The following is a 27,776-nucleotide window of genomic DNA, read 5'->3' as shown; positions in this document are numbered from 1 at the left end:
GGCCATGCCCACCCCCCTTTTAACGAAGGGGAAAAAAGTTGTCATATGTCAAGTGATGACGTGTCCTCGTGAATTTGACACCCCTGACCTAGATAGTTAGTTATAAGAGTAATTGTGGATTTTTTATAGTTTAATTGCCTCGTTTTTGTTAGATAAATTTGTTAGCATGCCAACCATTTATGCTAAGTAAATTAACCCTAAAGATCAGCCAGAGTATTTGGGAAAAAAAGAAAAGAAATGATCCACAGGTATTTCAGAAATCTAAATGATCCTAGAATAGATTCACTTCTACCTACAGTATTAAAAACATTTTTTTAAAAAGGAAATTCCTGGGCTGCTCAGATAAAACAAAGATATTATTCAGTTCAGTGTAATGTAATATGAGCAAGCAGTTAAAAAGAAAGGGGAAAAAAATGCTGGTTGAGCTTGACAGTCCAGTGATAGAAAAAGCCTGACCTTTAAGTGGTGAATACTTCTTCATCGCAACACAGATTAAAATGGTTTAAAAAGTTGATATTATCAATCTACATATTGATGTACCTGCAAAACACTACAGGAGCAGGGGGGAGCATCTGCATGTCACTCCCTAAAGTTCCCTTCCTGGATCAGCCAAGTTTTAATACTGGTAGCTTGAATAGATGGGGGCAGGGAGAAATGGGGAGCAACATGGCATTTGTTAGCCCTGACAATATTTTCCTAGAATAGGGACCTCCTCCCCATAAAACCTGTGTGAGGTTAGATACCACTGGGAGCAGGCAATCCCTCAGATAGGGCTTTAAAAACCAACACTTTGACTTGTACCTATTAAATAGGTACAGCTCTGAAAGGAGTGGCATTATGTGGACAACCTAGCTGAACTGCTGCTTTTTGCACTACCTTACCTTCCAAATGATCTTCCAAGGCAGACACATGGAGAATGCATTGCAATTTTTAAATCCAGAAGTTACCAAAGCATATTTGATTATGCATATTAAGGCTACTGGTCCATGAAAGGCTGTCACCACAGCACAAAATGGATGAGAAAGTGGAAGAGAGAATAAACAATAATCAAGAGGCTGCTCAGGAAAGTGAGTAGATATTCACAAATGACAAATAGTCCAGGTGGCAAGAAATGTTTGGTTTTTTTTTCACATCAGTCGGAGATTTCTCAATTCATGATAAATGAGAGATGAAGACTCATAATGTCCAAGATTCTGTAGTAATTCTGACTAGTAATAAAAAATACCTTACTTGAAATCTGTGTATTTCTTACTTCGTTGATCATTGCCAGTTGTGAGGGTCTTGACAAGGCCTTGTGCATGCACAGAGGTGGCACATGCACTCACATTTGAAAACCGGTAAGGAAGGTAAGTGAATCCCACCTTTGCTCTAGTTGCACTGCAAACTCTTCTTAGTGGCCCAAAAGATGTTTTCTTGGTCTGCTTTTCCCAAAAATGGGCAGAAACCAGACAATTCCTTGGAAAGTGAGTTGGGTTGTACACATTCGCTACAACTTGTGAAACAAGTTGTACACATTCACTTTTGCATCATTCGTGGAACTCATCCCGGTGACTCTCTTCACTGCAGTCTGTGCATTCAGAGAAAATTAATTTTTATATTGGTTTTTATCGTTCAGAAGTAACTGATTGACAATTCTATTTGCCTTCTTATGATCTCTTCCTCTGGGCTTCTGCATTCTCAGTTTCTTGAGCATGATAAACAATTTGATACTGCACTGGATTGTTGTAACCACAAATGTGTTGGTGCAAAACATTTTTAAAGAAAATGGTGCAGGCAACCAGATTAATATAATATATAAATAGCATTGGAAAATAGGATTGTTAAAAACAGGTAGCAATAATCTCAGTCTCATTTTGAAAGTTTGTTAAATTCTTCTACTGCCATCTGTTGATGAGAAACAAACTGCAGCAGTTCCATCAGTGGTTTGCTTCCTTATAAAAGTTTTGGATCAAACACAATTCCTGGAAATTTCTTATATGTTGCCCATGTAGGGTTTTTTCCCCCCTCATACAATATGGAAGTGGTTTTCCACTGCCTTATTTTCAAGATCTTTTTCCAGTCCAGTCTAGCCTACAGCCCTGGTATTTCCTGGTAGTTTTCCAAGAATTAATCAGGACTGACCCAGCTTAACCGTCCGAGATCAGCCAGTCATATTCTTATTTCTTGTAAAGTGTGGAACAAACAATAATGTACCAGGAATTTATTTTACATATTCAATGAATACCATTTTGACATCTGAGTACAAGCATTCATTTCCCTCTAATAATTAACTCAGCTGGTGAGTACTAGGAAGTTGGTAATCTGATCAAGTTGTTTCTTTTGAGAAACAAGAGAAAAGAGTTGGAATGCAGAAGGAAATCCCAAGGTTTTAGAATAATAAAAAAGCTTTATTTATGTATTTATGGTCTGTAGTTGCCTATCTCACAGCAGTGACTGAACAGGGTACAAAAGGTAAAACCACCACAACAACCCATGACACTCTGGGTCAAAACAGCAACTCTCCAAACAATCTATATCACCATCAGAGCTTGCCTACCTTCTAGCTCAAGTGGGGTGTGGTTAAAATAAAACACCAAGTCAATCAAACAAGGTTGAAACATGCTCAAAGGATATATGAATAACTAAATTTGGTTGTTCTCCCTTCCCCACATAAATATCACGGGAATGGTTTGTTAATATTTCTTATATTATTATTTTTTACAAATTAGAGGGATAAATTTCTGACATATAATTTTTCAATTCTGTTTTTCTCCCTTAATATAGTTTTTAGTAATGGCTTTAGTGTAATTTGTATGCTTATTTGCATTTGCTTATTGTTTTTTTAAAAAAATTGTGAGTCACTTAATATGTAAAATGGGCAGCTATAGTAACTAAATGAGCAAATAAGTCAATAATCAGGAGTGACGGGAGAGGAAAAAGTGAACAAATATATTTGTTAAACACATTTTTAAGACTAAGGGTTGGACATTTATTGGTATTCAACTATATTAAAAAGTGATTTGGATTAAAGCCGGTTGACGTCACGGTGAGATCAGATGTGAGGAGCGAGTCTCCACGCTCCCACACTGAGTTCTCCCTGTTGGAGGGCTCCAAAAGGAGCTAAAGCCTCTCCGTAGGGGTGGTGAAGTAAAGAGGGGTGCCCTGTAGGTCATGGAGAGCCGGAGCTCTCCTGCTTGACCCAGGGCTTCTCTCTTATCCACAATGAGAAAAGGCAGCCATCATGGCTGTCACGAAGCTGGAACAGCCGAGACAACAAGAAATGTGCAGGAGCGGTGTAGGTGAACAGTGACTGGAACTGGGTGAGAAGATTCTTTTTTATTTAGACCCAAATTTTAAAAGAAAAAAAAAGAAGAAAATCCAGGAAAAGAGACTCTTAGAACTATTTTTTAAAGTGGCGAATAACCACAGAGAAAATATTTTTATATAATAAAATATAAACAATAACTAGATGGAAAGATTAGAGGCTGAATGATGGTATTACTATGTATGCTTAAATAATACCATTGCCATTAAAATGAAATATTGAAATATTGAATGATTACTTTAAAACAAAAATGTATATTAATACTAGGATTACATAAATTTGATTAATGTAACAAATATTATTATTGCTACTTATATCAAAATGAATTTTCCCCAGAGGCCACACTGTTCATGTATTGATATTGATGTATATTTAAAAATAAAAATCCAATAAAACTTTTTTTAAAAAACCAAGTGATTCTTTGAAGATTTTAGGAAACAATGAAAAAGTCAAATGGATGATCCCAAAGTCTAGGAGGAAAACTACTAGAAATGATCTCAGCAGCAAGGAATTATTTTGAGATATTTGTAAAAAAGTAGAAGTTGTTACTTTGAGGAGGGATTTTGTCACAATCTCAAATTCTATGCTTGGATAGCTTCTGCCCATCAGCGTTTACATGGCCACGAGTTTTTTACAGAGATTAAAAAGATTTCTGTTATAAATCCTGATGGGAGTATGGCTATTCCATTTCAATGTAGACCTTGTTAATTATAGAGCCATTAACCTACTTAATATGATTAGAAAGGCTCACATAATGGAAATGGAGGGATTGGACTAAAGAGGAGACTGGCATTTAAAAAAAAAGAAAATCTGATAATTTTTCCTACAGAGTACTAGTAAAAAATGGAACTAGATCCATACTAGATCACTGGAAGTAGGCAATTACATGAAACTGATCTATTCTGGTTCATTCATTCCTAATCTTTAAAATATGTATTTGAAGTTTTGTTTGCTCTATGTGAACCATTATTCAAATCCAGGTGCTGTTTAATAATTAGGCAATATGTATGGCTTTTGAAGTTCTTCCTAAAAAGCAGGGGAGGGGGGTGTTTCTCCCTACTGTCTGAAAAATTGGCAGATCTGTACCTTCAAGAGGGAGCAGCCAACTAGATGGGTAACATAATTATCAGCAAACAAGGAAGGGCTGTTAAGAACAATGGGAAATAAGCAGGGATGAAATGTAAAATTTGTAACTACCAGTTCTGTGGGCATGGCTTGGTGGGGGGATTAATGTGACTGGGTGGGCATGGCCAACTTTTTTTTTTTAACTTTTAGAAGCATTTTTTCTACAAGCTCTTCGGCCGAAAAGGTTGTAAAAATATGCTTTTAAAACCCTCTGGTGATCAAGCAACTCAGCTGGGATCGCCAGAGGAGCCTTTTAAAAGCAGTTTTTTTACAGCCTCTTTGGCCGAACAGCTTGTAGAAAAATGCTTTGAAAGGGTTCTGACTATCCCAGCTGAGTTGCGCGATCATCAGAGCCTTTTTTTAACTTTTAAAAGCATATTTTCGGCTGAAGAAAAAATGCTTTTAAAAGTAAAAACCCCTCTGATGATCACGTGGCTCAGCTGGGCATGCAGGGGGCAAGGGGGAGCAGGGATTTTTGCTACCGGTTCTCTGAACCACCTGCCGCCATCGCTACCGGATCAGATGATCCGGTCCGAACCGGGAGCATTTCACCCCTGTAAATAAGAGATGGATGAAAGGACAGGAAATTAAGAACAAATAAAACCATAAATACATCAAAATAGTTATTAGAGAATAATGATGACCGAATGCTTTTTTTGGTCCCTATTTTCCAAAACCAAACAGGTAGGTAAGTAAAAGAAAATGAAACCCCACAATAAAGAGAGAGAGTAATAAGGAAAAGAGAAGAAAATGAAGATTGGGAAGAAGGTGAGTAAAAAATGTTAACAGGAATAACAAATAGAAAAAAAATGCTCCTAGCTAGCAAGAAAGTCAGAATATGAAATGGAATATGGAACAGAGTACAGTATGTGGGTGAGGGATGAAGATGAAGATTCAATAAGAAATTTTCAGGTGAAGCTGTGAGCTATTGCTAAACAGGTAACAGATGGGAAATATATAAAGACTCATGAAGTGGAAAGACAAGAAGACTTAACTCTGCCATGCCAAGTGAGAACTGACATTCTTATCTTCTGACAAATAAAGATGTCAGTGCCAGGTCTGATAGGCATTTCTCCACCACCCTTTTTTCAGAGCTATAAATTGGAAGAGGTGCTCTGGGGCTACGTCTTTAATTTATTCTGTTATAAAAACCAAATTCAATATCCAAGGCAAAATGCTATTCTAGCAAGAGCATCGATATATCCTTTGAGGATTAATGCACCTAGAACTCTTAAAGACTTTTTTGTAATAAACCTTGAACTCCGTTAATTTACTCTTCCATCGAGCAAGATGGGGCCACAGATATGAAAAAATGTTTTCCCCTGAATAGGGATTTCATTAAGAGTTCTTCTTTCTCCAGTAGAGAACTATTTTAAAGTCACCTATTGCCCCCCTCCCCTTACAACTCACAAGAGAGTTAACAACATTCCAGCATACCTCAATGTTGGCAAATGGAGTTTTAGTCTAGCTACCTGATGATGATTGATGAAGCCTGTCAGCTATACAGTAGTGGATAGAGCAGCTTGGCAGAAGTTCAGTGTTATTGAAAGAAATCACAAATACTTATTCCATCTCCTCTGCTCACTTTAATCAAATTATCAACAGACTGTCAGGATAGTCTTGACACTAAGCCATACATTCACACAAGTAACCTATTGTTGGCTTATTGCAATTGCAACACAGATAATAGGTAATTTTGTTTTACATTTCTCTATTTTATACACTGTCCATTAAAATAACACTCAATTTTCCTGCCTTTTGCCTAACTTCAACTTTCATCTTGTTATTAATGCTTTTTACAGACAAAGTGACAAAGAACTAAATCATGAACTTTGCCCACAGTATACAAATACTTAATACATATTAAATCATGGCGTTCACCCACAAATTAATTATGCTCCAGAATACTATTTACTTGTAAAACACAATTTGATCTGCAAGAACACTGCTCATTTGCAGTGTTCACAAATGGGCTCTATATAATATATCTCTCTCTATATAGGGCCCTATAATGTTAAATATTGTCAGTGAAAAGCTACAGAGGATTCAAAGCCAACACAGCCTTCAAAGTGCGTGTGGAGCCAAATGTTAAAAGAACATTTTAAAAAAGCAGTGATTTTTCTTAGACTCATGTGAATGTCATTTGGAGCTGCAGCATGATCTTGGGAAAGTATGAGATGATCCTGAAGATATTATAGGCACATCACTGCATACTACAAATTGCATTTTACCTTTGAATCTACACAACCCTATTCCAGAGATTTTCAGGCCATTAAACATATGAGTGTATTTTTTTGTATGACACACAGGAATACTAATAGGATAAATACATACCTCAAAGACAGCCAACCTAATATCCTCCCATTTTCTCTAGTCAGAACAAATTCAGTGCAATAATGAACTTCTTTCTTAGGGTTTTAAAACTTATCCTGATAACCTTAGTAACATAAAGAATTCATTCATAGACTTCAGACTATTATACTCCCAAGTTATGTGGCCTTTTACAGTTATTACTCTACACGTCAGGCCATTGCTGTATGTTTGCACATAATTACAACCCCTCCCTACCTCCAACCGAAGCGAATTCTTCAGGGAAAGTAACAGGAGAGCTCATTGAAACAACTCAAACAAAACATACCTAATTATTCATTTCGTAAATAGACTTTAACCGTGCACTTAACTTGGTTTGTTGAAGTACAATACTGTTATTGCTGCTACCAAATGGTGTGTGTGCTTGAAACAATCACTCAGTGCAAGGAACCAATTTCAATTGCAACTTAGCACTTTTGGTTTCGGTCCCCGTTATTTTTATCTAAATTCCAATACTGTGCTGAAAATCCTGAAACTTGAAAACTGCCGGAAAATGCCAGAAGAGAGTTTCTTAAAGGGCCTGTTTTGGAAGGCCCTTCTCCAAAGCTGCATATTGTTCTTTAAGATGCTCCATAGCTTTTGTATGCTCTTCGTTGACCACTGTTTTCAGGCGGTGCTGCTCCTTCATGAATTCCTCCCAGTCAGCTATACGTTTGGCTTCATCAGCTCTTAGTTTCTCAGTCTGAAGCTGAGGAGAAAAAGCAGATAATAAATGTTGAATCTAGCAATGAAGAGATAAGACAGTTTCCTGTACATTGCAATGGGTATATCTGTTTAAAAGAAGTTATTTTTCCTTATTTTATGAAAATGTGTATCTTGTACCAATAAATCAATCGATAAACTCACAAACAGAAAGAAAAAAAGGAAAAATCAATCAAATCTTTGCTAGGGCCTTTCAGCCACAATGATAAACAATAAAGAACTCCAATTATAAAAGCCTTTAAAAATGTAATAAAATTACATAAAACACATCATTAGAGTAACTGTAATACAAACAGCAGTGGCAATCACCAAACTTTGTGCTAAGTATCAACTGTAGGTTGGACGGATACAACCCATGATAGCACAAAATCGGGCAACCTGGCAAGATCCTGATTAGACAGAAGCAGTGTCAGACATTGTGCTATTTATCAGGGTAGTCCTTTCAAATGAGATATGTATCTTCTTTGATTTCCTATAGAGCAGGGATGCCCAGCCTTGGCAACTTTAAAACCCGTGGACTTCAACTTTCAGAATTCTGGCTGGCTGGGGAATTCTGGGGGTTGAAGTCCACACGTCTTTAAGTTGCCAAAGTTGGACACCCTGCTATAGAGAGAACAAAAGAGCATGTGGCTTAGGGATTCTACACAGCCATTACCACATTGGCATCAGCAGTGCTGAAAAGGGATGTTTTTATATTGCTTCCCCCCACAAAAAAAACAAAACAAAACAAAACAAAACCCAAAGAGTGTAGTGCAGCCAATCAGGCCAAGGTAAAAACACAACAAACATTCAAAATTAGAATTGAAGAGAGAAGAGATGGCATATGTCCATTTGAGAAGAAAAGATACAGAATAGTGTCTCTGAAACATTTTCTTATATACATGTTCACTCACTGTACTCGTTTGGATCAATGGCTGTTCTACCATTCAATGTCTGAAATCATATTTTGATCTACACGAGAGAGATTGTTGCAAGTAGTCCTTGACTAACAGCCATTTATTTAGCTACTATTCGGAGTTATGATGGTGCTGAAAAATATGGCCTACAACGAGCGATGGGATTCAGCCAGTTTGCGAGGGAAAGAGAAGGCCGCTTTCCCTTTCTTCTCCCTGCTCCTCCTCCTTCCCTTGTTGCCTGTTTCTTCATTGCAGTGCCCAGAATCCACTTTGATAGTGGGTGTGTGTGGGTAATTTAACAACTGGTTTGCCCAGGGTCAGGTTGGCTGTCATGGGAGGTTTATCCCGCATGTGTGACGGAGCTCGAGGATGGGGATGGGCCGCACCTCCCATGGCAGCCAACCTAACCCTGGACGAACCGGTTGTTAAATTATTTGAATCCCACCACTGCTTATAAACTAGTCTTCACATGACCATTGCAGTATCCTCTCAATCACATGAACATAATTCAGATGGTTGACATAAATCTTGCATTAATGTTGATTACAGTGCCTCAGGATTATGTGATCGCCTTCCCAGCTGGCTTCTAACAAGTAAAGTCAATAGGAAAATAGGCAAGGGAGGTCACAAGTCATGATCACCATAATATTTCATTTAATGATCAAGGCAATAAATGTCATAAAATTGAATGCAATCATGTGCTGCCACAGAAAAGACATGCCTCTGGGTTCTTCAAGATGGCATTGTGTGATTGATGGAATCCACAGCATGCCCATTTAACCTGACCTCATCAGGTGGGTAGAAATATGGAAACAAGCGGTCTCTAAAGTAGCCTGGCTTTATGTCATGAAAGAGTTTATAGGTGATATAGGTGATAAACAGCACTTGCGAGTCAACTGGTGCATTTCAGAATGCTGAGAAGACATGTGATATAATATGGTACATCCATCATTACCCATGTTGCCCCATTTTGGGCCAACTGCAGCTTCCAGATGGTTTTCAAGGGCAGTCCCATATATACCACACTACGTGAGTAACTTCCTGATAGTCTAACCCAGGGGTGTGAAGCTCACGGCAGCGTCACGTGTCGTATTACAACTTTCCCCCCTTCATTAAACCAGGCATGGGTGTGGCCAGCATGTGACTGCGAGTTTGACAGCCCTGGTCTAATAGTAAGTTAAAAAGAGAAAATTGACTAAAACATTTAAAGAAAAACAACTGACAGCAATCAGTAATGGACAGGGTGTATGGAACACTATTCTCCCTCAAAATAGTTCTCAAAGCATTAGGGGAACTGCACTGGATGAATACTTGCCCTAGGACTCTTTGACACTCTTTTAAACTACATAATGTATCCTGCAGCAAAGGAGGCTGGGGACTAGGCCTTATTGCTTTCTGAGTGACTATCATAGAGAAGATCAAGAGTCTCCAATACATCCCAATCTTCAGCACTGGTTAAAAAAGAAAGGCTGCCTTTCCTAAGACATCTTCTCTTTCCTCAAATATAATTAATCTTAATGTTCACCTGTTGGTATACAACACAGCTATAAGAAACCGGGCTGATCAAGGTTGTGCCTTGATGTTTGGCTCCAAAATCAGAAGAGAAGGAAAATATGTGGATTGAGGGGAGGATAGATGTGCAAACTTGTAGTACGCTTTCTCTCTCTTAGCACATTTAGGAAATTTAGGAATGTTATATTTACACTGCATCTGACAGCATTTTGCCCTTATCATCTACACAGAAATAAGAAATATGAAATTTGCTCCAATCTGCTTACAGTGCTCCTCTATTAGGGCTGAAAAAATAAAAAAAGGACTGCCTACTCCTAATTAGGGGAAGCACAGAAGAAAAATATAGAATTAACTTCTTGCACAGTTTTTCCTAATGCTGAGGCTTAAGAATATGTATTACAAACCAACAGTGTGTCGCCATCTGAGAGAGGTTCTAGCAAGCTGCATGTTCTTATAATCTGGCCTTTCATGAAATAAGATCCACAGGTATGAAATGCTTTCATTTCAGAAAGTTGCAGTCATAATATGTTCAGTGTTTTTGACTGACCAGGAAAGATTTCCATTTCCATTCTGTTGGGTATTTTTTGTTCCATGCAAAACAGGGATTTCCCTTTTCTCTGGCTGTGAACGAAATTCTTAGAAAAACTTTCCACCCATACAGAAGCCGAGAAGATATAACAACTTTGCTATTTTTTAAGCAACTATGAAAGTCTAATTAAAACTGCAGGTTTGCCTATGACTTTTTTTTTACTTCTGGTGTAGCTAATCCAGAAGAAGGTATACTTTTCACCTTCCTGACAATTTTAAAAGAAATCTAAATTTGTTTCAGAACAATTGGTGAATCTCAGAGTTATTTAATTCACATTCTTACATGCAATTTTAATCTGATGGGAATTAAATGTCCATTTTGCAAGTTAAACATGTATATATTTTGACTGATATATTCCTAAATAGTCCTGTTGAAAGCCACACCAGATTAAGAAGTGACCAAATCACATATTGCTTCAGTGTAAAGATTTAATATGCATCTGGAAAAAAAAGGGAAATAAGCTTGAAGGTACATAGCCTTTGAACATTAAGTATCGCCTGAAGTATCTTTGACTGATTTAGTGTTTAGATGACATGGTGGGCACACTACCCTAAAAATTTAACAGCAGAGATTTAAGAAACAAAAACACTCAGTTTCATTGATAACAATATATCAACCAAGAAGAAAGAGCAAGAAGCACAAGACAAATCTAGAGAATCTTGGATGTGAAGTAAAAATATCTTAGTATTAAAATGGTAATCTGGATGGACTAGTTGTGAACATAAAACCATCCTATTCTCATTCAAATAGCACTGCTCAAATTTCAAGATAAGATGGGCAATTTTCTATCAATTATCCATTGAATATTATAGGGAGTAATCATTTAACTACTATTCTTTGTACTTACGGCTGGCACAACACCCCTGGAGTCATATGACTGTGATTTACAATCTTTCCTGCCAGTTTTGGACAAGCAAAGTCAATGAGGAAGTCAGCAGGAAGTTGCAAATCACGGCCATTGAGGTCCTTGCTTTATGAAGGCATCTGAATGGCTGGACTGCTGTCATTAAACAAGATTTTTTGACAGAGTTTCCAGTCTCAGCCTTGTTAAGTGTAGATTCCCTGTACTCATAATGGAAGTGGCAAGTTTAATATACCCTTTTATAAATGTTGAACTAGTGTAATGGATAGACAGAAAAATCCTGAGGTAACAGGAGGAAGAAATATTGTGCAACCAAGGTAACAGTGAGATAAAAGAAATCTGAAGTTAGAGCAGAAGGGTAATTTGAGAAAGCATTTCAGATCGGACACTCCCTACTTGTCATAGAAAACGGGGGAGGGTGGAGAACACATTCAGACTTCTTATAACATTGTAATAAAAAGTGTACAGTATTCACATTCATGACTTTCTTTTCCTAATCTGGTCTATCTTGAAGGGATGACCCCCCCCTCCCCAATATTAGATACCCCTTTGTGGCTAAAATAATCCATTTAAAGTCCCTTGTGCCTCCCCCAGCCAGTTGCCTCCCTCTTCCTTAATAAACTTAATGTTGCTTGTTTATAAATGTAAAATATTAGCATTTACCTGACTTTCTTCCTGTTCTGTTTGCTGCAATGTATGGAACATCTGGTTGGCTACCTGTACTGAAAAATAAAGTTTATAGTTGTGCAATTCATCATTCAAGCTCTGCGCATGCGCAAGATGGCGCGGCTCTGAGGACTCGGCTCCGGCGACGAGAGGCCCCTCCGATGTTGACGAAGCCTCGGCCGTCCGTTTAGCCGCTTGCTGTCCCGGCCCGGTAGATCTTACGGGCAGCCATATGAGAGGTCTTTGGACTCCCTCGTACATGTGGCTGCCGAGAAGCGAGCGGGTAGGCAAGCGGTGGTTTCTGGCGGCCATGTTTTTAGGCTCGGAGGTGGGGCGATGAGTCGGCGTTTTCGGCCGTTTTCTGCCGATTCGTCTGGCGGCTGGCTGCTAGCCTCTGGCTCGTCTCCGGCCCCTTCTGACTGCGGACTCCGGACTTTTGGGGGTAGCCTTTGGGCTCCAGCCTCTGCAATCGTGGGCGACCTGGATGATTGCGGAGGTATTCCATCTACCCTATTGCCATCTGCCTCGCTGCCATGGTTTCTTGGCTTTCCCCTGCTGCGGATTATGGACTTGGCAACCTTCATACCCCCAGCCTCTCGGAGAGTTTAGCCTTTATATGGACTTCGCCTCTTGGAGGAGAGGTCTGGGAGACCCGGCTTCTGGAGTGGTTAGGATTCTTTTCCTGGCCATGTCTGGAGATGGTTATTGGAGGATTGCGGGGAGGCGATGGAGGCACCCGGAGTTGCCCCTGCAACCAGTCTATGACTGTGACTATTTTAACATCACCCATGCCCCCTCGGCCTTTTTGAGACTACTATGGCGTTTTGGTCCTATTAGGACTCCTTGGGGGACATGGGATTTAGTTGGGGACAGAGGAGGACGGAGGAGGGCGTAGCCAGCGACTGGAATACCATTTCCCTCACCCCGGTTCCAGGATGTTTGGACTAGGCACGGACAGAATACCATCTTGACTGTCATTCGGTGCTAATTGCTGTTCCATTCTTTGTATGCCTTCATTCTGGACTAGTACCATCAGTCATCATCTTGCCATCCGGAGATGGAGCCTCTACTTTGCCGATTCTTAGTCTCAGCTGCTCGCATTATACTGCTTGTGAACTCTTGCGCCTGCGAGTGCCCCGCCTCGCAGGAATGGCCTCCTCATTATCGAGGCGGCCTCCATGTGGTCTTGGGACCCACAGAGGTGGCATCACGAAAAGAAGAGCTTGTGGGGTTTTAGAGGAATTTTTAAGGGGTGGGAGGGTAAGGCGGGTAATGGGGTAACCCGTCGGGTGAGGCCAGTTCCTGCACATGCTCATGGCGGTTTTATTATCAGGTTCGGAGGTTATGGGGAGAGTCTGTTCCTATCTGTGAGGTGGTCCTATTGACACGGTAAGTGGGAGGGGCAGGTATGGCGGGCGAGGGTCATATCAAATTCCGGGAGGCGCGTGCTCGATGTCTTGGCGATCACGCGCTCCGACCCCTGGACTTTTCCGTTCCCGGATGGTCAGGATCCTCAGAGCCTGGGCCTTGATTGATGTTGTGCAATGCTCGGTCTGTGGTGAACAAAGCCCCCTTGTTTGTGATCTTATACAGGGGTTCCGCGGACCTTATGGGCATTACGGAGACCTGGTTGGGCACTGAAGGCGTGCCCTTGTGAGATGTGCCCGCGGGTTTCCGTGCATTCCATCAACCGAGGCCCAGGGTAGGGGTGGGGGTGGCGGTTGTGATTAGAGAGTCTAGAGCCGAGGAGACCACTGTACCTCAGATTGCGGGTGCGAATCCCTCTTTGTGAGATGGGGTCGTGGGTGTCAGATGGGCTTGCTGATCACGTACCTGGCTCCTTGCTGCGTGACAGCTGCCCTGCCCGAGCTCCTGGAGATGCTGGCTGGGGTGGCAGTTGAGACCCCAGACTTTTAGTCATGGGGACTTTAACTTGCCATCTTCCGGCTCATCATCGACGGCAGCTCGGGAGTTCACGGCTTCCATGACGGCCTTGGATCTGACCCAAGTAGTTGATGGCCCTACTCACATTGGGGTGGCACTCTGGACCTGATTTTCTCTCTGGACAGTGGTTGAGAGATCTGGACTTAAAGGAAATAGTCATCGAACCTTTGTCATGGTCAGATCACTCTCTTCTTCGCCTGGACTTTCTGACCGCCATTCACCACCGCGGGAGGCGGAGCCGACACGTTGGTTCCGCCCAGGCGCCTGATGGACCCTGATGGGTTCGGACGGAGCTTGGGCCATTTCCTGAGGTCTGGCTCACGGCTCGGCTGAGGAACTTGTGGCGGCCTGGGAGCGGGCGGCGGGGCCTTAGACCGTGTCGTGCCTTTGCGGCCTCTGACCCGGCGCGGGTCCCAACCGGCTCCTTGGTTCTCCGAGGAGCTGAGAGGATGAGCGCGGAGAAGGCGCCTAGAGAGTTCCTGGAGGTCTGGCCGTTCGGAAGCTGATCGGACACTAGTGAAGTCCTATACTAGGACTTACCTAGTGGCATTGAGGAAGCGGTAGCTCGCCTCCTCCCTCATTGCATCGGCAGATAACCGCCCAGCCGCCCTGTTTGGTGACCCGCTCCCTCCTACATCAGGGGCGGGATGACCCGCTGCAGGGCCGTGCTGAGAGTTTAACGGTTATCTATACGATAAAATCGTTCAACCGGGATGGGTTGGACCAAGATTGCGGTGATGCGGGTGAGATGTTCGAGGTGGTCTTGGCGATATTGTTTGGGATGAGTTTGACCCTGTGGCTCCTGAGGACATGGACAGGTTGCTGGGTAGGCTGAATGCCACCACATGTTTACTGGACCCGTGCCCCTCCTGGCTGGTGCTGGCCACTCGGGAGGTGACACGAGGCTGGCTCAGGCGATTCGACCGCTTCTTTGGTGGAGGTGTCTTCCGGCCGCCTTGAAAGAGGCGGTGGTGAGGCCCTCCTTAAAGCCTTCCCTGGACCCGGCTGTTTTAGGTAACTATCGTCCGGTCTCAACCTTCGCTGCGGCGAAGGTTGTAGAAATATGGTGGCATATCAGTTTCCCTTGCACCTGGATGAAACTGTCTATCTAGACCCGTTCCAGTCCGGTTTCCGGCCCGGTTACAGCACGGAGGCGGCTTTGGTCGCGTTGGTGGATGATCTCTGGTGGGGCAGGGAAAGGGGGTGCTCCTCTGTCCTGGTCGTATTAGCCCTCTCAGCGGCTTTCGATACCATCGACCATGGTATCCTGCTGCGCCGGTTGGAGGGATTGGGAGTGGGAGGCACCGTTTATCGGTGGTTCTCCTCCTATCTCTCCGACCGGATGCAGTCGGTGTTGACAGGGGGGCAGAGGTCGACTCGAGGCGCCTCACTTGTGGGGTGCCGCGGGGTCGATTCTCTCGCCCTCCTGTTCTTTATCTACATGAAACCGCTGGGTGAGATCATCAGTGGTTTGATTGTGAAGTATCAGCTGTATGCGGATGACACCCAGCTGTACTTTTCTACACGGACCACCCCAGCGAAGCTATCGAAGTGCTGTCCCGGTGTCTGGAGGCCGTCGGGTCTGGATGGGGAGAAACAGGCTCAAGCTCAATCCCGCCAAGACAGAGTGGTTGTGGATGCGGCATCCCGGTACAGTCAGCAATCGCGGCTGACCATCGGTGGCGAGTCATTGGCCCCGATGGAAAGGGTCCGCAACAGGCGTCCTCCTGGATGAGCGGCTGTCTCTAGAAGACCATTTGACGGCCGTCTCCAGGAGGCGTTCTACCAGGTTCGCCTGATGCGCCAGTTGCGCCCTTTCTGGACCGAGATGCCTATGCACGGTCACTCACGCACTCGTGACGTCTCGCCTGGATTACTGCAATGCTCTCTACATGGGGCTCCCCTTGAAGGGCATCCGGAGGCTGCAGTTAGTCAGAGCGTGGCTGCGCGGGTGATAGATGGAGCCCTCGTGGCTCCCGTATAACACCATCCTCGCAGACTGCACTGGCTACCTGTGGCTTTCGGGTGCGCTTCAAGGTCTTGGTGACCACCTTTAAAGCGCTCCATGGCATTGGGCGGGTTACTTACGGGACCGCCTACTGCTACGAATACCTCTCACCGACCCGTGCGCTCTCACAGAGAGGGTCTCCTCAGGGTGCCGTCAGCAAGGCAATGTCGTCTGGCGGCGCCCAGGGCAAGGCCTTCTCTGTGGGGCTCCCACCCTTTGGAGCAGAACTTCCCCGGACTCCGCCAGCTTCCGGACCTTCGGACCTTCCGCCGCGGGCTTAAAACATATTTATTTAATTGTGCAGGACTGAGCTAGGTTTTAAATTCATGGGTTTTAATTGGGTTCTATTTGTATATTTTAATTAACGGGCTTTCAAATAAGTTTCTTAATTGTTTTTATTCTGTATTTATATTTATATGTTTTTAAATGCCTGTGAACCGCCCTGAGTCCTTCGGGAGATAGGGCGGTATATAAATACGATTAATAAATAAAATAAATAAATAATTCATATTTTTAATGGATGGATCCGTTTTTAATGTGAGAAATACACTGGCTCTGCTCATGCTACTTTAACTCAAAATGTGCTATATACTCATAGGTCTTTCTAATCTAAGCAAAACATCTCTATGATTTGCTAAGTCTAGTTTAAATGTAATTTCTAAACCCTTATAAAAGTAGCTTATAACAATACAGCCCAAGCAGAAAGTGTTAGCTACTTTACATTGAAAATAAGCTTTAATATTAATTGAATTTGATTAAATGCTTTTACTCTATGAAAGGAAAATATGAAAATATATTGTCTGGAACACATCTATCACCTTTATTTTAAGTTGAAAAATAATAGAGTAAAGGTAGCGCAACACTTTTAAATAACTACGTGCTACTTTAGAGCAAAATCTTATCTTAATCAAACATCCTGTTTTAAGAGAGCCAGCTGGCTGGCAAGTGGAAACCCAGAAACAGGACAAAATTGTACTCTCTCAACTTACATTCCAGAAATTGCTATTGACAGGCATTTTGCCTTTGCATTTGAAACAAATAAAGGGGTATAATAGTAGCAGCTGGCTAACCTGGTTTGAACTTAGTAACTAAGCTGGCAAGGCCTTATTAGTCCTTGGAGAGGAGCCCTCAAGGAATTCCAGAGCTGCAGGTTAGACAGAAAATTGAAAAAATATTTCACCCTTCACCACCACCACTCAAAAAAGAGAGGACAAGCCACATACACGTTTCCCCGAAAATAAGACCTGGTCTTATATTAATTTTTGCTCCAAAAGATGCCTTAGGGCTTATTTTCTGGTTAGGTCTTATTTTGGGGGAAATACGGTACTAAATGCATCCATCTGGCTGACAATCTTAACTGGGGCTTATTTTGGTGGTAGGGCTTATTTTATGAGCATCCTGAAAATAGGACTTATTTTCTGGTTAGGTCCTATTATCGGGGAAACAGGGTATAACTTATGGCCAAAAACAATTACATGGATATGTCATACGGTTATACAGAGTCAAGCTTGAAACGAAGGAGACCATGTTTTTTATAGCTGTCCTTAATTGATAGTTACTTTCAATATCTGAGGGGAAAAAGTCACAGTTCACCATTTGTAAAATGGAATTTATCATCATGGGAAAACAAATAGTTAATTTCAGAGGCAGATGTCTAACAAACAGATATCATGAAATCTAATTCTCTAATTTATGGGCAAATTTAACTCATTTAAAGACGGCAATCACAGCAACAGAACATAATACGTAATTTATATTTTATAATTTAACCAGCATCTTCCGATTTAACTTTTCAGTACAGGTAGTTCTTGACTTACAGCAGTTCATTTAGTGACTTATAACTGTCAAACTTACAATTATTGCAGCATCCCCATAGTCATGTAATTAAAATGTGGAAGCTTGGCACCATGATCACCTCTTACAACTTTCTGATCAGCAAAGTCAATGGGGAAGTCCGATTCGCTTTACAACTATGTTACTAACTTAACAACTGCCGCAATTCACTTAACAACTATGGCAAGAAAGGTCATAAAATGGGGCAAAACTTACTTAACTGTATCACTTAGTAACAGAAATGTCGGGCTCAATTGTAGTCATAAGTTGAGGACTTTCTGTAAAGAAGTTACTACAGTGATGTTTTCTGTTGTATGTAACCCTACTGCACACATGTATAGATAAAGGAAAGGTAGCGTTTTGGATCACCAATGAAGCTTAGAATTTGGAGGAACTGTTTTACAGTTCTGTTTCCAATTAGGAGGGAACAGGTCCCCAACTTGGTATCTTCCAGGTGCAGATTGTGGCCAGGAGAGTCTTTGTCTGGCACTGACTTATGTTATCAGTTATGGCCTTAACTGGAGCATGAGGAGTATGCTAGCGACTCAGGATGCTGTCACTACAATACAAGATACTCTGCTGCTTCTAAAGACTACTCTGAAACTGCAATTGATGCAGAATGCAATGGTGCTATCTCTAAAAAACACACCTGATATGTATTTTGGGCCATGCAAAGTGCTGGTTTTGACTAGAAAACTGTCTATGGCTTTGCTAGATATTTACAAGATTACCTCTTCCAACAATGTCAACCCATAAGACTTGAGAAAGGCTATTATTTCCAGGTTTGTGAAGGGAAATTAAGGCTAGCTGACATTATTTTTGAGTCTCTTATCTTATGGAGTGGGCCAGCTCCAGAAATTACATCTGCTCCTCCTTAATGTTATTCCACAAGATGCTTATTTATTTATTATTCGAATTTATATACTGCCCTATCTCCCAAAGGACTCAGGGCGGTTCACAGGCATATAAAAACATCAATATACAAATTAAAATAGTCATTAAAAAACTTATTCTAATGCCCCAATTATTAAAATGGAAATATAAATATTAAAACCAATTTAAAACCCCTATAAATTTAAAATCTAAGCCAGTCCTGCACAGATGAATAAATGTGTCTTGAGCTCGCGGCGGAAGGTTCGGAGGTCCGGAAGTTGAAGGAGTCCTGGGGGGAGTTCGTTCCAGAGGGTGGGAGCCCCACAGAAGGCCCTTCCCTGGGCGTCGCCAGGCGACACTGCCTAGCTGGCGGCACCCTGAGAGTCCCTCTCTGTGAGGCGCGCAGGTCGGTGAGAGGTATCTGGTAGCAGTAGGCGGTCCCGTAAATAACCCGGCCCTATGCCATGGGCGCTTTAAAGGTGGTCACCAAAACCTTGAGCGCACCGGAAGGCCACAGGTAGCCAGTGCAGCCTGTGCAGGATGGGTGTTATCACGGGAGCCACGAGGGCTCCATCTATCACCAGCGCAGCCGCATTCTGGACTAACTGCAGCCTCCGGATGCCCTTCAAGGAAGCCCCATGTGAGGCGTTGCAGTAATCCAGGCGAGGCGTCACGAGGCGTGGTGACCGTGCACAGGGCATCCCGGTCCAGAAAGGCGCAACTGGCGCACCAGGCGAACCTGGTAGAACGCTCTCCTGGAGCGGCCGTCAAATGATCTTCTAGAGACAGCCGTTCATCCAGGAGGCGCTAAGTTGCGCACCCTCTCCGCCGGGGCCAATGACTCGCCACCGATGGTCAGCCGCGGTTAGCTGACTGTGCGGGATGCGGCATCCACAGCCACTCTGTCTTGGAGGATTGAGCTTGAGCCTGTTTCTCCCCATCCAGACCCGTCGGCCTCCAGACACGGGACAGCACTTGATAGCTTCATTGGGGTGGTCCGGTGTGGAAAAGTACAGCTGGGTGTCATCCGCGTACAGCTGGTACCTCACACGAACCCACTGATGATCTCACCCAGCGGCTTCATGTAGATGTTGAACAGAAGGCGAGAGGATCGATCCCTCGGCACCCCACAAGTGAGGCGCCTCGGGGCCGACCTCTGCCCCCTGTCAACACCGACTGCGACCGGTCGGAGAGATAGGAGGAGAACCACCGATAAGCGGTGCCTCCACTCCCAATCCCTCCAACCGGCGCAGCAGGATACCATGGTCGATGGTATCGAAAGCCGCTGAGAGGTCTAATAGGACCAGGGCAGAGGAACAACCCCTATCCCTGGCCCTCCAGAGATCATCCACCAACGCGACCAAAGCCGTCTCCATGCTGTAACCGGGCGGAAACCGGACTGGAGCAGGTCTAGATAGACAGTTTCATCCAGGTGCAAGGAAACTGATATGCCACCATACTCTCTACAACCTTCGCGAGCGGGTTGGAGACCGGACGATAATTACCTAAAACAGCGGGTCAGGAAGGCTTCTTGAGGAGGGCCTCACCACCGCCTCTTTCAAGGCGGCGGAAGACACCCTCCACCAAAGAAGCGCTCGTAATCGCCTGGAGCCAGCCTCGTGTCACCTCCTGCGTGGCCAGCACCAACCAGGAGGGCACGGGTCCAGTAAACACGTGGTGGCATTCAGCCTCCCCAACAACCTGTCCATGTCCTCGGGGCGACAGGGTCAAACTCATCCCATAAAATGTCACCAAGACCACCCTCAGCCGTCTCACCCGTATCACGCAATCTTGGTCCAAACCATCCCGAAGCTGAGCGATTTTATCGTATAGATAACCGTTAAACTCCTCAGCACGTCCTGCAGCGGGTCATCCCGCTCCCCTGGTGTAGGAGGGAGCGGGTCACCCAAACAGGGCGGCTGGGCGGTTATCTGCCGATGCAATGAGGGAGGCGTAGCTCGCCTCGCTTCCCTCAATGCCACTAGGTAAGCCCTAGTATAGGACTTCACTAGTGTCGATCAGCTTCTGAACGGCTAGACCTCCAGGAACTCTCTAGGCGTCTTCTCCGGCGCTTCATCCTCTCAGCTCCTCGGAGAACCAAGGGCGGTTGGGACCTGCGCCGGGTCAGAGGCCGCAAAGGCACGACACGGTCTAAGGCCCCCGCCGCGGCCCATTCCCAGGCCGCAACAAGTTCCTCAGCCGAACCGTGAGCCAGACCCTCAGGAAATGGCCCAAGCTCCGTCCGGAACCCCTCCGGGTCCATCAGGCGCCTGGGACGGAACCAACGTGTCGGCTCCATCTCCCTGCGGTGGTGAATGGCGGTGAGAAAGTCCAGACGAAGAAGAGAGTGATCTGACCATGACAAAGGTTCAGTGACTATTTCCTTTAAGTCCAGATCTCTCGACCACTGACCAGAGACAAAATTCAGGTCCAGAGTGCCACCCCCAATGTGAGTAGGGCCATCAACTACTTGGGTCATGCTAAAGTCAGAGCTCTTTTATTTCTCTTCTAGATGTTGGACAAACCTTTGATATTTAAACTGTCACTACTGTATTGTATCTAGGATGGATGTCTATATTTTACTATGGTTTATATTACATTATAGCTCCATCAGAATTGGATTTGCTATCATTTTAGATAATTTGTTTTTTGATGCTTTAATTCTTGTTTTGCATTATAAGGCTTTGATTAGAGACAAGAGTCTCTGTTTCATCTGGCTGATTATAAATGTGACAAATTAATAAACAATACCAAATGCTTCATTGAAACATGAGGCATATTATTGGACTGATCTGATGTCACTACCTAGAACAGAAATATATCCAATTTTGTGATAGTTTTACAAAAGCCAAATTATATTGTTAGCACTCAGGCCCAATTTATGGGCTACCAAAAACCATCTGGAAGCTGGGTTGCCTGAGGGCAGTTCTCATAATGCCAAAGAGGTTGTATATCAGATGCAGTTTACATTCCTCCCTCTCCTATTTTTTTTTTTTGCAAATGAAAAGTCATCCATTTATTTTTCTTTGAAGTGAAATGCTACCAGCAAAGTTGTGCTGCAATTCAGCACAAAGATAGTCTGTGTTCCCACTGGAGACCTTGCCCAGGCTCAAGTCCCCAAACCCAGGTTAGTCATTACACAAGTCAACAAAACTCTCTAAGAAAATGCATTTTTTTCCAGTTTCAAAAGGGTGGGTAAGGTCATTGGTGTTTTGAGAATCTATACATTTTGACAGTATTCTTTAAATACAAAAGAATATAAATTTCCCCTTACATCTCTTTAATATTTCATTTAGATTTCCATGCATTACTTCTTCGCATTTTGGCAAAATCTTGTCATTTGCCTCAAATATTGTGTTGTTTAAGTTTTCAAGAACCCGCAATTCTCGGAGACCCCTTTTTTCCTGTTTGAAAAAAAGAAAGTTGACATTTTATTAACATCAAATCCAGTTTCACTTAAAAAAGAACTAAACTGAAATTCTATACCCCTTACTGGAAAGTAAAATTCATTGAACTCAGTGATATTTACAGCTAATCAGACATGTACACATTTTCATTGTGAAACAGATTAAAATATCTAGATTTTTAATTCTTAGACTCCCTTTGACTACATAAGTACTTGGAAATAACTCAGCAATACTCAGGGGAACGTATTACTGATTATATATGCTTATGCAGTAACTGCACAATTAATATTCCCACATTGTATGTTAATATATCCTCACTGTTCGTCATTTAAACATCATGTTTAAACAATAAGCATTTTTATAATTTTATTTGTTCATTTTATCATCCAGTCTTGAAAGAAAATCACTCTGGCAGATAGAAAGCTACCAGAATTTCATACATTATCTTCTTATTCTTATTTAAGTTTTGCTGCCATCTTGTGGCAATTATGTTCAATATTATGCTTGAATTTGGGCATTAAATATTTAAATGCCTTGAAAGGACATTTAATATTTAAATACCTTGAAAGGGCATTTAATATTTAAATGCCTTGAAAGAGCATTTAACATTAAAAAAGCATTTTTCTGCATATTTCACATATTTTTAAAAAAAATGAAAAGTCAGTCTCTCTATAATTTACATAATATGCTAGTGCAGCCTTGCTTTTTAATTCGAGATCACCTTCTTCCACAAATCCATCATACTTCATTTCAAAACAATAACTAACATACTTCAAATTCTTTGATGAAATAACGAATTTCTCCTTGAATAACTGGTCTGTGGTCCAGAAGTCGGGAATATATTTCGCCAACATCTACAAGAAAAATGATGAATTATAACCTATTTATATATTACTAGGGATATATAAAAACTTGGGTAGGCTGAGATTTTTTTTTCTTCCTCTGTAGTCCACTTTTCTCTTTTATAGTAGTTTTTCTCCCTTACAGTTTCCCCACAGCTACAGAGAGGAAAATTCCTTCAAAGTAACAGTATATGAGCCATGGTGGCACAGTGGTTAAAATGCAGTACTGCAGGCTAATTCTGCTTATTATCGGCTGTCAACAGTTCGGCAGTTCAAGTCTCACTGGCTGAAGGTTGACTCAGCCTTTCATCCTTCCAAGGTCGATAAAATGAGGACCCAGATTTTTGGGGGCAATATGCTGGCTCTGTGAACCACTTAAAGAGTGCTGTAAAGCACTGTGAAGCGGTATATAAATCTAAATGCTATTGCTATTAAGGTTTTTTTATGTTGCTTTATAGACAAATCAGTGTCCAAGTTTGTACTGCCATTACAAAAGCCACTTTAATTCCATAAAGTTTAGGAGATATCAAAGTAAACTCCCTTCTATCAACAGGCACTCAAACATTTGTTGAACTTTTGACTATAAAGAGTTGCACGCAAAACGATTGCTTTATACCTTAAAGCAGATACACAAAATTATGTCTACAGACAGACCATTTTACAGAGTAATTTTGTCAAGGAACTTCCTTGCTAATTTACTGAGAACAGATTTTTTTTAAATATATGAAACCTATACATTTTATTGTACTACTTAGGGTGAAGTAAATGGAACATTTTAAAAATAAAAGAAATGCTAATTATATCCTTGTCAATTGTTTTGATGTGTCCAAAAAAACCCCAATTCTGTGAAACCCTCATAGTTACTCAGCTCAACTAGCTCATCAAGGTGCCATCTTTGCTACCCATTGGAAAAAAAACATTTTGTATTGTGTGTGCAGGAGCTCAGGTTGGGAAAAATTAAGCAGAAATAGAACTATCCACAGAAATACTGTTTTTAGACAGATCTCAATGATTTTCTGAAAGGATTCCATTTTAGGTAATAATATGTCTCAGGCCCGTGCAATCCCTGGATTTAAAGGCAAAAAGATACTATGGAATGTACAAGAGTTGTTGACTCTGGGCATGTTTAACTCATTGACTGACTGATTATGTGCCATCAAATCATTTTTGACTCCTGGACACCCCAACGGTTATCTCCATGATGGCCTATCCCTAACTTGTTTTTTTAAGTCTTCCAACAATGTACTCTTCACCACTGCAACTGTAGTTGGCAGGTTACCATCAACAATTTTTAATAAAACATCCACAGGATAATCAATCAAATAAAACAAAGCGAATCGCAAAATACCATAAAAAATAAAAGTCCTACCAAGAACAGACAAAAATGGCAAGAGAGAAGTAAGGATGCCTTCAGACAGTAAAAGCCCTCTTAAGCCATCCTTCCATAAGCCAACTCTAACCAAGTTCAACTGAATTAGCCCAACACTGAAAAACTTCCATTTGCTTGACAGATCATGCAGAGTTGGTCTTTCTTCCAGGGGACCATTCCAAGGCTCTTAGCTAGGACATAGGCAATTTATTATTTTATCCTTTCTGTTTCCTTTCAGAATCCATTGGGTTTTTTTTTTTTATACACAAAGGGTTTAGAATAGTTTGTGCGAATTTCGTCCAAATACCTTTGCTGTCTTGAGGACCTTCGCTTCTTCTGCTTCCTTCTGATGTTATTGGGCAATAGATCGCAAGGAAGGCGGTTCACCGCCAACCACCATTACCATGCCCGCTCTATTTCCAAAGCAAACTACTCCCTCGTTACTCTAGGGATACTATGGAATATGTTTGCAATTACCCTATAAGCATGCAAGAGAATTGAAACTTAACGGAGGAAAGCAAAAGGAAGGACCAGCATTTCCTACCTTTAAAAATAGGACATGAGGACGCGGACCCCAGTGAATCCCTCCTTTTATTACCGCTTCCAGAAACCGGAGACTCCGCAGTTTTATTGATGCTTAAGGTCCCGGCAGCCCCGCTGCTCATTTCACTCAAAGCCTCCCGAGGAGGACCGCAGCAAGACGACTCGGGAGTTCCTCCTTACGAAAGCGCATGCGCAACTGTCATAAGGCTCTGGATTTACATTTGGTTACTGCGCATGAGCAGGAAGGCTTTCACTTCGCGAAGCCGTTTCCAAAACTACCGGAGGGAGAAAGCGTCCTCTATGACGTCAACAGTTGACGTCTCATTGAAGGATTCCCGAATGGCTCGTTCTACTTAAGGTCTACGTCACAGATCGGGAGCTAAGGGGCATGCATTGTGAATATGAATTGGCCATCTTTTTGAAGAAATCTAGAGAGATCTAGGTCTACAGGTAGATGGTGGAGAGTATTTCCATCTATTTAAAAATATCTCCCTTCCTAACTTGCAGTTTCTGTAGACTGTGCAACAAATATTGCATCAGGAACAATACATTTTAAACGCAGCAAATCAGCTTCATTCCAGCAACATATTATTTCATATTTTTTGTGAAATGCTGCGAACGTCATGCTTAGCCCTGCAGGAAATGGAAATAAGAATAGAGAAGCTTGACTGTTATGTTCTTTAATTTACAAGCAAATTTGAGTATTTGTGAAATCTCCCTGATGTATATGAGGAAAGTTCCTTTGCTGGTTAAGAGATCCCAGAAGGTATTCATAGAATCATAGTAAGGGTCAAAGGATCTTATTTACTCCAACCTCATAATTATTGAAGGAATGCACCATAGTAATGTCCCCAAGGGAGGGCCATTTGGTCTTTGCTTAAGCACCTGGAGTGGTGTAAATTAGTTTATCAGAACATAAACCATAAAGAAAAGGGACATAATAGGAAACTATGGGGAGAAAAAGGGGGAAAGGAGAAAGTTTGGGCAAGAAGGGTTTGTAAAAGAAAAAAAAGGCTTTGACTTCTGACTCATTTTAGCACAGTAGAAGATAATAAAATTACAACCTCAACTTCTTACTTTTACACAATGATCTATATTAGCCATTTCTATAACAGCTAACGTGTCTAATCAGCAAAACCAAATTAAAAGTTTCATTTTTTCCATCACAAAACCCAGAAGCAGCTTCCAAGTTGAAACAAAATTAGATATATTCTTTTCTTTGAATAACACAATCAATTTAACTGTCTCTAATATTAATGAATATTATTTTCCACAGCAAGAAATAATAAGAACTTTCTCGTATGTTTTAACCTTAAAGGGTAAAAACCTTTTTTAAATATCCATTTTAAAACTCTAAACTTTTCTTTGAAAATATTTATAAAATCAATAAGATTTTCCTGATGTCAACCAAAATCATCATCTTTGTTATTTAAATCTTTTGTTTCATTGTTCAGTCTTCAGGAACAATGGTTATTAGTTCTGTCCTCCTGACAGCATTTCAGGTACTTTAAAATAGTTACTATGTCTCAGGCTAAATATACCCAACATCTCCAACCATTCTTCATACAATTTTCCCTTCAGGACCCTTATTGTCTTGACTATTAAAACCTGGAAACATCCCAAAGGAGCTTTTTCCAAAAGGTAACTAGACTATATTGGTTTTCTTTTTCTTTGAAAATGTTTCGCTTCTCACCCAAGAAGCTTCTTCAGTTCTCAAAAAACTGAAGAAGCTTCTTGGATGAGAAGTGAAAGGATTTCAAAGAAAAAAACCCACCAACATAGTCTAGTTATCTTTTGGAAAAAGCTCCTTTGAGATAACCATGACCTGGATGATTAAGATCTCCATAGACATTTGGAGATTTCCTAAAATGCAGTATCAAAACTTGGATGCAATATTCTAGGTATGGTCTGAATAACATCATGCAAAACAACGAGGAACAATAATTGAACTTCTGTTTATGGTTAGTTGCATAATTGGCTAGATGTTTAGACTGGTTTTGACATTTTTCCCCACCTATCAAATCCTTTCCAAGGGTATGGGATAGGCAGATGTTGTTTAATAATATAAAAGTATTGCAAGATGTAAGCTGTTCCAAGCAAAGCTGCCTTTTGCAATTGGCTGATAGTGATTTTGTCAATGCTAATGTTAATTTAACTTGATTTGCAATACCAGATCATTATTTCGTTTGTTTTTAATCTTTGTATACTTGATGGGGTAAATAACTTTCTCTTTCTTAGTGCACTTTGGTTATTTTCTTGCAGACGTTTTATTACCCAAACTAGGTGGTTTTTACTTACAGGATTGTTGTGGGGGAAAAAAGGCTATCTTGATTTTATCAGAGAATTGTCACATATAAATCAATAAATAAAAAAGCAAGATAAATATACAGTTGCAGCAGTAAAAAATGGGTAGGTGATGAAGTGTGGCAAATAAAATTGTCCCTCATGATCTGCCAACAGGTCACAAGTTGCTCGGATCACTGACAAATTTTAATTTAATATTTCGTAATTTGATAATTTGTTTCACTAGTTATAAGTAATCATGTTTCTGGAAATAGCATTTCCCAACTTTCAACAGTTAGATGCAGAAGATGTCAGGTGCAGATATACAACCACGCAAAAGGTGCAAGTACAAAAATATGTGTTCCATAAATGTCATAAAATTAATTACCTTGAAAAAGACTAATGTTTCAATTTTTTCTTATATGTAATAGAAGTAATCATAGAACTAATGAAAATATATTTCAGAATGTAGGATTCAAAGCCACAATCCTCTTTTTGTTTCAAAAATGTTTCACACTGAGTTTTGTTTTAATATATGCTTATAGAATTTTTTCATCATTTAATAATTTTAATTGAAGACTTTTGTAATAGAATGAATGGAAACTAATGGTTATGAAAAAAGCAGAGATTGCTTAACGGTCAGGCAAA

General features: G+C 41.5%; 1 protein-coding gene across 4 annotated transcripts in view; it reads right to left on the bottom strand.

Annotated features, from left to right (window-relative positions):
• Positions 1-2,567: 2,567 nt before the first annotated feature.
• Positions 2,568-27,776, bottom strand: part of LOC131194624 (eukaryotic translation elongation factor 1 epsilon-1-like) — a 38,672-nt gene continuing 13,463 nt past the window's right edge. Inside the window, exons 1-5 of one of the 4 annotated variants that reach the window (XM_058175824.1) lie at positions 24,847-25,138; positions 22,863-22,945; positions 21,959-22,088; positions 12,024-12,082; positions 2,568-7,487 (exon numbers count right to left, since the gene is read on the bottom strand). In XM_058175824.1, coding sequence (XP_058031807.1) covers positions 7,311-7,487; positions 12,024-12,082; positions 21,959-22,088; positions 22,863-22,945; positions 24,847-24,967 — 570 coding nt within the window. In that variant the 5' untranslated portion in view covers positions 24,968-25,138 and the 3' untranslated portion in view covers positions 2,568-7,310. Of the gene's footprint in view, positions 7,488-12,023; positions 12,083-21,958; positions 22,089-22,862; positions 22,946-24,846; positions 25,139-27,776 lie in introns of those variants that run through there. The other 3 variants (XR_009154247.1, XR_009154245.1, XR_009154246.1) reach the window with 3 other exon arrangements.

The sequence above is a fragment of the Ahaetulla prasina genome, chromosome 3 (genome assembly GCF_028640845.1).
Source record: "Ahaetulla prasina isolate Xishuangbanna chromosome 3, ASM2864084v1, whole genome shotgun sequence".
NCBI classification, from domain to species: Eukaryota; Metazoa; Chordata; class Lepidosauria; order Squamata; family Colubridae; genus Ahaetulla; species Ahaetulla prasina.
This window is presented reverse-complemented; position numbering and strand designations above follow the sequence as displayed.